This window comes from Bidens hawaiensis, unplaced genomic scaffold (genome assembly GCF_021521415.1).
Source record: "Bidens hawaiensis isolate Kalapana, Puna unplaced genomic scaffold, B.hawaiensis_p1.1 tig00007427_1, whole genome shotgun sequence".
Taxonomy (NCBI): Eukaryota; Viridiplantae; Streptophyta; class Magnoliopsida; order Asterales; family Asteraceae; genus Bidens; species Bidens hawaiensis.
In genome coordinates this window covers 703,607-714,883 of record NW_027491518.1, presented here as the reverse complement: position 1 = coordinate 714,883, position 11,277 = coordinate 703,607, and the positions used below count along the sequence as shown (strand labels likewise).

The following is an 11,277-nucleotide window of genomic DNA, read 5'->3' as shown; positions in this document are numbered from 1 at the left end:
AATGACTTCGGTGAAGGCATTGTTATAGAAGAGTTTAGACGAGAATTTTGTTTTCAGGGAACGCTTACTTAGACCTGCAATGCAGTGGCGAAGCTTGGACTGAGGCACTGGGGGAGCTCAAAATGTATACAAAAATTCACAAACGAGGGGGGGCGGTCTCAAATTTTCGGCCGGAAAAGGCTAAATTTACACTGTGTAAAAATTTTCGTCCGAAACAGATAAATTTACACTGCTCCGCAAAAAAACAGGGGGGGCGGGGCAATGGTGGTTGAAATCTTTATACTTCCATGTTTTTTTATTTTTCATTTCAAATCATGCTTCTTTACTTGATTCTTGTTTTGTATCTTCTAACGTATTCTTTTACCTTTTCAATTATGATCATCTTGTACTACTTACCCCAATACTGTCTCATTTTTAAGAATTATAGTAACACAAATCTTTAAACGTTTTTTGTTTATTATGAACCATAAGTTTTCAACCTGTTTAAAACTAGAATAAATTTTACATTAATCCACCAACCTGAATATTGCAACCTGTCAAACCTGTTTATGAGTTATAGCAAGTAACATATTTACATTACAATCTATCAACTCATTTGGACTCGTTTAGATAAACGGAATACTTAAGACACTATATAAAATCAGTGTCAACACAAATAAATGCAGCACACATAAATCAGCTTTAACAAAATAGGTATGGGTACAAAATAGTATTTATCAACCATCTGTAAGCATTACCAAGAACTGTAGATTAAATTTCAATATGATTTGCAAAAGTCACATTTAAAAACAAAAAAACTTAATGTAGCATCTAGTTCTAGCTTCAATCCTTCCAACAAGGGGTGGAACCGGCCTTTGTTGATAATAACCGACCGCCTCCACCATCATCAATATGCACGATAGTCTGCTTCAGTTAAAAAAACAAGCAGCTACCGAGCAAACAATACCATAAACCCTGTTATCTACAACCACCTTTGTAAAAAACGGTTATAAACATTGGATACAAACTCAACAAAAATACGAGCTCATGTATAATCTTGCCCCTATATCAATCGGGCCATCATCCCCGCCAATAGGATGAAGTGCAACGGGAATAGTTGAGAGAATATGCAACACGAGGGGAAATACTACTGGCTCAATGCTTGAATTCTTTGATGTATCTGGCTCCGATGCCATGTTGTTGGGAAATGTAAGCATAGCAACCTCTTCTATTGTTTTCAACTTATTAGTGCTTCCTTTTTTATGTGAGCGGTTAGTTGGGTGATAATTTAGCACCAATGTTGATGTTACATCGAGCCATTCAGCGATTAGACCATCAACCTCGTCATAGTATATCCGTCTCTCAATCTACAAGCATGAATGTACAAAAGATAATAAATTAGGAAGCATTGGAAGGAGCCGGCTTGGATTATATTATGTATCAAACGGGTAGATATGGGTTACGTTCTATATCTAATGTGTCGATTTGGGTTTATGTTTTATATCTAAAGAGTCGATTTAAATTATGTTACACATCTAAATGATCGATTTGGGTTATGTTATGTATCCAAAGGGTTTTATGTTATAGACCTAAAGGGTCGATTTGAGTTATGTTTACTTTCGTATCTAGTGGGCCAATTTGGGTTATATTATATATCTAGCAGGCCAACTAGTATTATGATCTATACCTAACGAGTCAATTTGTGACTTTGGGTTATGTTATATATCTATTGGTCAATTTGGGTTACACCGGGGTCTCACTAGAAGCAGCCTCTCTATTCCTATGGGGTAGAGGTAATGTTGTCTACATCTTACCCTCCTCAGACCCGACCATAGCTTTGCTATTGGTGGGATTTATTGAGTACGATGATGATAGAATAGTTTTTGCAAGAAGTTGGATTCAAATACATAAAAACCTCTGAAGTCGCTTCTTTGAAAGAAGTTGGATTCTTTTATACAATAGTTTTTGCAATTATCTTTAGCACATCAAATACTATAAAATCACAAAAAAAGACTTTGATAACAGAACTATGTGGGATGGTCCAATTCTACTGACACAAAAAGTTACCATGTCTGAGTTATTACCCAACTTGTTTGACCAGCCAACTATTCACAACTCTAGAAAGTAATGCAAACACGGGTCATGACAAGTTGTACATGAATGGATGAATATCAATCAATCAATCAATCATACCCAGTAAAATCCCACCGACAGCAGAGCTATAGGTAGGGTCTGGGGAGGGTGGGATGTAGGCACACCGTACCTCTATCCAAAGGAATAAAGAGGTGGCTTCCAGAGAGACCCTCGGCTCTAAGAACATGTGTATGAAGCAAAAAAGGAAATCAAAGTTTAACAGTTATATAAAAAACTACTACTAATTATAATAATATTAATAAAAAGGTCACAGTTTAACCGCAATATAAAAGCTAATAATAATAATAATAAAATATTTAATGGAAATACCATTATGGTATGTGACCTAAATAAGTTAAGTCTAAGCCCTAAGGTAGTAGTCTAAGCCCTACATGAATGGATGAATAACAATAATAATAATAATAACAACAACAACAACAACAACAACAACAACAAGAATAATAATAATGATGATGATGATGATAATAATAATAATAATAATAATAATAATAATAATAATAATAATGAAATACTCACAGCTAACTTGGTGACATTTATAGACATGAATCTTGGGCCCAATCCCAATACTCTAGCTTCTGATAGGAAAACCTGCAGTAACCATGCCACTAGGAAGTCACCATATGCTACTACCAGTTAGTTATGGGTTGAATTAATTAGATAGACATGACTTAAAAGTTTAAGTATACACATGCATACATACTATGTATAGCATGACTTAACAAATATAGTGAAAGTGACGTGTATAAAGGTAGAATAAAATATAGCTTTATATGTTTCAAAAATGTTAATTAACTGGGAAGTGGAAAAGATGAACATTAGGTGGCAATTTAAGCCTGCTTACTTGTGAATTGATTGATTTAAGTTATTAATGCATAAGGCAGGTTAAAAGAGTCAAACTAAGATTTTAAAAAATGCAAAAGAAGTAAATAGGTCACAAACAGGTCAAAGGTCACCCATGTTCCACAGTGTACTTTCAATGCATAAAAACCTCGTATCTCGTCTTAACCAAAACTTTAATTATTATATTCAACATAGTAACTATTTATAAAAACTCAAAAAATGTAAACATAGTGTTTTGAGTCAACCTTAAACTGATTTTGACCCGCTCATTTTGCCACCTCTAATAATGCAATCCAGTTGCGAAAAAAATAAGTAAACTAAAGAGAAAACGAGTCAAATTCAACAATGCATTACCTCCTTGTTCCTCAACAACAGCCACATATAAACTTTATCAATAGCATCCTTCACATACCTACTGGCCAATTTTCTTGCATTGCAATGGGCTGCCACATCAGCAAGTACATCCGTACCCGGCACACCATATTTCAATGCAGCATCCGCCAACGCCTTTTGAGCATCAAAACTTTTGGCTTCATCTTTATCACAAGACAAGCCCGTAAAGCATCTTCTCACCAGTTTCTTATCATTCAAACCCAGCATAGCTTCCGCTTCCAAAGTTGCAGCCAATGTCCGATGCACAATAATATCAGCATAACGCCTTAATGGAGACGTGAAGTGTGTGTAAAGCGGGACCGCCAACGCGTAATGACTCCAATCACTACCATTATCTACCACATCCCCACTGCAAATATAAGTTGCTAATTGCATTGGCTTTGTAGCATAGTTCAAAAGCACATGAAAAAAGACCAAATCGCCCTTCAGTTCATCCCTAATTCTCTCCAAAGATTGATGTAACTTGCCAGAAGTAGACGTGTTTAACTGTAAACCGTGTTTAGTACAAAAAGATTCAAGATCTTTAAGTTTTGACAAATTCGGTTCAGGGTGTCTTCTTAACAAAGCACTAGAAGGGTAAGCCCGAGATATCACTTCAGCAGCTGTCGTATTGGCCAAAAGCATAAATTCTTCAACTAAAAAGTTGGATTTTTTTCTTCCAGTGAGAATAATATCATGTGGGATTCCATCTTTATCAAACAAGAAATCAATTGTAGGGTTTTCAAGAGACAATGCACCATCTTTGTACCTGTTTTCTTTCAACACTTTAGATATCTCACCAAGATTCTTAACAGATGTAACCACATCTGACCATGTGAATCCACCATGAAGTAGCAGACCCTCAACATTCAAAGTGCCATCAATAATGTTTTGAGCATGTTCATACGAGAGTTTACAACAAGACTGAATAATAGTACGACCAATCCAACGGTCTAGAATCTCCCCATCAAGATTAATATCCCAAATAATAGAGAAGGCAAGTCTTTCCACCCCAGGTATAAGTGAGCCTACTTTCTTAGAAAGCAATGGTGGCAGCATTGGTAATTTATAATACTTTAAATACACACTTGTAGATCGAACTTCGGCTTCTTCATCCAAAGCAGTGTTTGGAGTAACAAAATATGACACGTCGGCAATGTGAACACCGACTCTGTAAATACCATTTGGCAACCGTTCAACTGAAAGTGCATCATCAAGATCAGATGCAGTTGCAGGGTCAATTGTAAACGTGCACAAATTCCTTAAATCTATTCTATGATTAAATTCCTCTTCAGGTATTATCCAAACATTAGGAATACCTGAAATTGCTTCTTGACGGAAGTCAGACGTATCAATTGAGTTTTGAAATAAAATGGCAGAAATTTGTGAGTTTACATATCCACCTCTTCCAAAATTGTGAATAACAAGAGCTAATGGACTCTCATACTCTTCACTCCATTCAACAATTTCAGCAGCAATAAGGTCCATTTCAAGTGTTAAGTCACCATCTTCTAATCGTTTCATAATACTGTTTGGTAAGGTTTTCACTGCCACCATCATTTTGGGAAACTTTGGATCAGTGGATATAAGTTGAATGTAGTCACGTTTTGGAGATAATACCAAAAGTCTAGATTTCTTCAAGTCTTTCTTGCAGCTTTCGCTGTTATATAACCATGGTTTTATTCTAAGAAATCCGACAATAGACTTCCTTCTATGAGACATTTCAATGATGCCAACAACTCTACCTGTTGGTCGTTTAGATGGAAATTCATTTATTATAGCACATAACTTTTCAACTAAAGATACAACTCTTTTTTCTCTAGAAGAACAAGCTCCCGAGTGGTTATCATCACCAATATGACTACTATTAGCAGGTCTAATTAGCTCTTGGCCAATATCTTCACTGTGAGAACGACCATTCGCATAATTGTCCTCCATTGGAAGGTGGGAAGCTTCATTTGTCCCTTTCATCTTCGTCCATGATGAAAGAGGTTCCACTTTAACTGCGACAATGTCGCCTTCAATCTGAATGAAAGAACGTAGCTAAGCAAACAATTCATCGAAACAGAATAATCTTTACAAGGAAAGAACTCTCTTTCCGCGATTGTAATAAGATTCGTTTTCCAACAATTTGTGAATTACATTTTAAATTCCTTCTATTCATAACCCTAGAAATCCTTAACAAAGGGCATTAGAAAACTTGAGAACAAAATATTACAACATGGATATTATACTATACTTAGCATTAAAAACCAATGCTGGTGCCAGTACAGCCCACGTGGCAGAAAATCATTGCGAGCAATGTTTTTAATATGTTAATTTTTTTCATCATAAGCTAAACAAAATGTCGATACAATTTTCAGTTATATTGCTGCGTGTTTACTAGTTAAAAGTTTACTGCTGGTACAGTAGCAAAACCGACTAAACTCGTGCCGATTTTGTTAGGATTTCGAGATTCTAATTCATGATCATAGCGTATAATACAGAAGCAGTAAATCAGTATGAAATTGAAATTAAGCATGAGAGACTTACAGCTCTATTTTGGGAATGGAATCCAGTAATAAGAACATCAAGCGGCAGTCCATCAATTTTGCAATAGGCCTAATCAATCAAAGCACACATACACTCAATATTCCACTAAACATATCGATGCCGACAACTATTAACTGGAAATACCTCAATCCGATTATGCGCATTCACTCGAAACATCGATTTGAACACATCGCCTTTCTGCAAGCAAACAGATTAACGTTTATGACTGAGCAATTGAAAAAAATAACAATTGATGGGGAGATGATTATTAACCTGTAATGCAGCATTCAAAGCTTCGATGGACCAGTGCGCAGCAAAATGTTTGGGCTGATTGTGAATCATTGAATCTGATTGTGTAATTGTTTGGAAATAATATTAGGGGAAGATAGTAGTAGTAGCTTCTTACCAAGTTAGGGTTTACGAGTGGACAAAATTGATGGGATTGACAGACCGACCTTACCCTATTCCCAACCCGGCCCAACTACTAAAATAAACTGAAATAACTATCTTATGTTATTAACCGGTGTATGACACGGGTGAAAATATTGAAATTTTCGAACAAACACATGTCATTTGAAATGACAAATTTAATTTGTAAATAGTATTGGTATGAAAACCAATGATTGTGAAATACAAAGATAAACCCAAACAACATTCAAATTACAATATTTGAAAACATAATCAAAAGTTAAAAATGTAAAATTCATAAGCTACTAAAAAGGCTTTCTTATAAACCATATTTATTCGTTTTTTGTAACTTTGTCTTTCTTGTTTAATATAAGAATTTTAACACCACACTTCGCTCTTGATAAAGCTACATATAGTTGTCTATGTGTAAACACCGGGTCTCTAACATATATGTCAACTCTTGCTAGAGATTGACCTTGACTTTTGTTAATGGTCATTGCAAAACAGACTACAGCTGGAAAAAACTACCTTCTCTTCAATTGAAACGAAAGTTTCTTATCTGAATGTGTTAGACCACAACGAATTATATAAGTGTGATAATCAGTATTAGTACCTGAAATAACTTTTACTACAACAAAACACCTTCCCAAATTAATTACTCGCAATCTAGTTCCATCACATAAACGGTTCTTCTGATCCATATTCCTTAGTAACATTATTGGCACACCGACTTTTAGAACCAATCTATGAGTCAAAATAATTTTGGTCTTTTTGATTTTATTTAGCATAATGTGTTTCTGAAAATTTTAGTTCAAATTAAAATATAAAAAAATAATTTGAATGATCATACTTAAAAACCAAAAAAGCTGATTTTTTATATTGACCACAACTAGATTTGTGAATTTTGTTGCAAAGTATGGAAACAATATAAATTAAGTTAACCAAATATAAGTAAAAAAATAATGGAGAAATATTTTTGTCCCTCTAATTAACATAAATTGATTCGTATACACATCTTAATTAAAACATATATTTTAATTAGTTTTAAGAAAATAAAATAGTATTGGATAACTGAAAATTATGTTTCGTGTCATTTCTAAAAAATAAAATAGAAAAAAGAAATGTGTAAACATACATTCAATGTTATTAAAAAATTGTTTATAAAAAAGGTATAAATTATTAATAATAAATATATTAAAATCATTTTATAATTTTCTGTTACAAGTGCCTAATTTTTAGTTAATAACATATTACTCTCTCTGTCCCCCTCTACAAGTGTCATAATTTGAAAAATACAAAATTTAATAAAGTTTGAATGATTGCATTTTTTATTAACAAATGACTATAATGCCCTTAACACATATAAAAAGACATAATTTAAGAAAGTTTGAACGATTGATTTGTGTAAGGGTAAACCTGGAAATTAGTTAATAAATCTGAAAAGTGGACATTTGTAATGGGGCAAATTAAAAAGGAAATGTGGACACTTTCAAAGGGACGGAGGGAGTAACTTTTATTTACCATTTTTAGTTAATAAAAAACTATATTTTAATACAATATAGTGTATTAACGCTTTTAAAATAAAATGTTACCGTTTAAAATGCTAGAAAGTAGTTCTCTTGGTGTTGAAGCTGCACGTTTACAAAAAAAATGCATTCTTAAAAAACATTTAAATGGTAACTAAAAAATATTAAAATGACTAACCGTTTGAATTACCCTTCTTATTGGAAGACGTTATTTGATCAAAAATTACGTTTTATTTAATTTTGAAGACATCTATAATAGAATATAATATGGTTAGTATATGAAAAAGATGAACAACATAAATATAAAAATAGAATTTTATAGAGCATGATGTTTCAATTTTGCTAACTTAATGAAGGATTTTAATTAATACATAAAACAGAAAAAATAGAAAACCAGGAAACCAAGTACTACTAACTTTAGTGACAATTGTAGGTTATTTATATTTGGTGTTCACAGAGATATTAAAGACACGAAAAATAGAAATATTACACAGGAAACAACAATAACACAACTTACTGTAAGGCCCCGTTGCCGGTAGCCTTACTTTGGTGTTAGATTTACTCATAAACACAGTTCTACAAATCAGAGTTAATTAAAACTTTACGCGGAATATAATAACTTCAACCATAATATATTACATAACTTCCAAATCTCGTTTACCAAACATTCATAGCCATTTAAAAATAAAACATAGTCTTTAATTCATCATAACATTTCTGCGAGATGCCAGTATCTTCGATTCCATGCCATGTGTCTTCAATCATGCTAGCTGCCTCAACCTATTTGCCTGCGTGCATACTAAAAGTCAGCGACGCTGAGTGAGTTCTAGTTAATCACATAACTTACTTTACATACACATACACGTGCCCGTAGGTACGCATTACATACTTAACCTGTCCATCAATCTTTCATACACATACATATCTAACCTTACGTTATAAAGAGCATTCGCCCTACATACCTCGGATATTATTAGGGTCTGGTACCCTCCATCCTCGGATATTATTAGGGTCCGGTGCCCTCCATCCTCGGATATTATTAGGGTCCGTTACCCTTCATCCTCGGATATTATTAGGGTCCGGTACCCTTTCTTCCATACCTTTTTAACATACTTTTCTATAACATAATCGTAAGTTTCATACATATATCATTCATTCTTCATCTTACAACATACATATAACATCAACCATTTCCTGGCAATACATGCAATTCCGAAGATCGTTCATGTATCAACAAGAAACCATTCATACATTTCACATAATACATATATGGCATACACTTATCACTTATGATAAGTGTATTAACTAATCACATCGAGTATGCACACAGCCCCGAAAACATAACAAGGAATGGGGCTAGAAACTCACCTGAAGTCGGTTACGTTCACCGTTAACGGTAATTCCTTTCTTGAGCTGTGCACGGCTAACTTTATAATATTTACATGTATCAATTAACTATTCTATCTCATATCGTATTTCTATCTTTTTATAACCCACAACGAACGGGGGTCCGGGGGCAGCGCCCCTGGCAGTGGGGTCTAGGGGCGGCAGCCCCTAGCAGGGTCCAGGGGGCAGAGCCCCTGGCTGGGGTCGAGCTACCAGGTCAGCTTGGAAAAATTTTATTTCAATTAACTGTCGTAACACATTTTCCATTAAGATTTTGAATCATTAATTAATTTGCTAACTCAAAAGTTCAAGGGCCTAATTGTAATTAATTCATTCTTTTATAAGTCCGGGGACTGTTATGTCATTTTATCAAAGTTCTAATTCGTTATTCAGTTCTTAACGAATGGAGTTCATAGCGAATGAACCCATTCATTACTTTATAACGAATCAGACCTTATTCGTTTGGTCTGGTTAACGAGTTGAACCTTATGACGAATTGAAGTCTTATAACGAATCAGTCCTCTTAACGAATTAGATCTTTTAGCGAACTGGACTCATAACGAATTAGTCCATAGCGAACCAGTCTATGCAACGAATTGGACCTTCCAATTCGTTATCTTTTAACTATAGCGAATCAAGGGTAATCCGCTATCTTTTCTCCTTAACGAACTGAAGCTAATTCGTTATATTCCCTTAGACGAATCAGCTAGCGAATTACTTCTGATTCGTTAGTTCCTCCTTAGCGAACTAACATTCCCTGACACTCCTCTTAACCTCGTACCACTTTCCGGCGCCGCCATTGCCAGAAAAACGCGTTTTCGCCGGAAAAACGTGTCTTAATTCGTTTTTCACCGTTTTTCGTCCCATTCGATCCAGATCTGAGCTAGGGTGACCCTTAAGCTCATCTTAGGTTCGGTTTATACCCGATTCCACCCGAATCTCGTGACTTTAACGATGTAACGGTGTCGGCTCGTTGTTTCGTAACTAAATATAAAGAGTTTAAGTTAATAAAACATCATACTGGTATTACCTTGGGTCGGTGATCGGTTTCCTTCTTGGTTTCGGCTAGAGAAAAGGAAGAACTAGAGAAAAAGTTTAAGTGTGTGTTTTGGATGGTGTATGGAATATGTGAAATAAATGATTAATGGATGATTAAAGGTTTATATATTTAGGGATCATGGGCTCAAGCCCATGGACTCTACTTCTTTCTTTTATACCCAAAGTCCATAACCCATATCCATTTAACCCAACACTAGCCCAACTCAATTCTATTTATCTAAACCGATAATGACCCACAGTAAAATAGACGAAATTTATATTATTATTATGATCAAAAGTAGGATGTTACACTTACTCAACTGGATATGAAGACAACCATAAAGTATCTAACCCACCAATATATTTCTATAATAGTAGCTCATGTTACACATGGGTTAAAAACATAGAAACAACCATATAAATATAGACAACTATAAAATTTCATAACTAACATATTAAACTAACACAAATATTTAACATAAGTTTGTAACCAAAATATTAAACATTTAGATTATGTACATAAAAAGTTAATACTTAATATACACCTATATTAAGAAACCAAATGAAGACATGAACATGTTATCATCATATTAGCCCACCATCAACTTCTTCGACATTACACAAAAAAAAAGTCAGTTTGCTTCACAATATAGAAAAACAAAATAAATCATAGCAACCTGAGTAAATATACAACTAAAGTCTTAAGGTATTATGAGTTTCATTTCAACATTAATAAATAAATAAAGTTATAATTTATTATAAATTATTTTGTAATTAAATTTTTGTTTTATTTCAATTCAAAGACATTTTAGTTAAATGTATTAAGTTAAATCGAACCAATAAAGTTTTATTCTACTAATTTCACTAATTAAGTATAATTAAAATAATATAGAGATAATTAAAATTAAACCGGTTAATTTTAATTTTATTACATAGAAGTCATTCCCTAATTAAAATGTTATTAAAGTAATTGCAATCTGCAGTAAATTTTGTTTCAAACTCTATAACATCATTACTTTATTTAAAATTAATTTCATTATAT

The 11,277-nt window shown here is 33.7% G+C and overlaps 1 protein-coding gene across 1 annotated transcript; it reads right to left on the bottom strand.

The window, feature by feature from the left end:
• Positions 1-743: 743 nt before the first annotated feature.
• Positions 744-6,228, bottom strand: LOC143635298 (DIS3-like exonuclease 2). The gene is made up of 6 exons (XM_077103163.1): positions 6,151-6,228; positions 6,022-6,075; positions 5,878-5,946; positions 3,328-5,370; positions 2,650-2,721; positions 744-1,346 (listed from the first exon to the last, which is right to left on the bottom strand). Exons 1-6 carry the CDS (start codon positions 6,217-6,219, stop codon positions 1,008-1,010), a joined length of 2,646 nt encoding a protein of 881 aa, XP_076959278.1. The 5' UTR covers positions 6,220-6,228; the 3' UTR covers positions 744-1,007.
• Between the last annotated feature and the right edge of the window lie 5,049 nt (positions 6,229-11,277).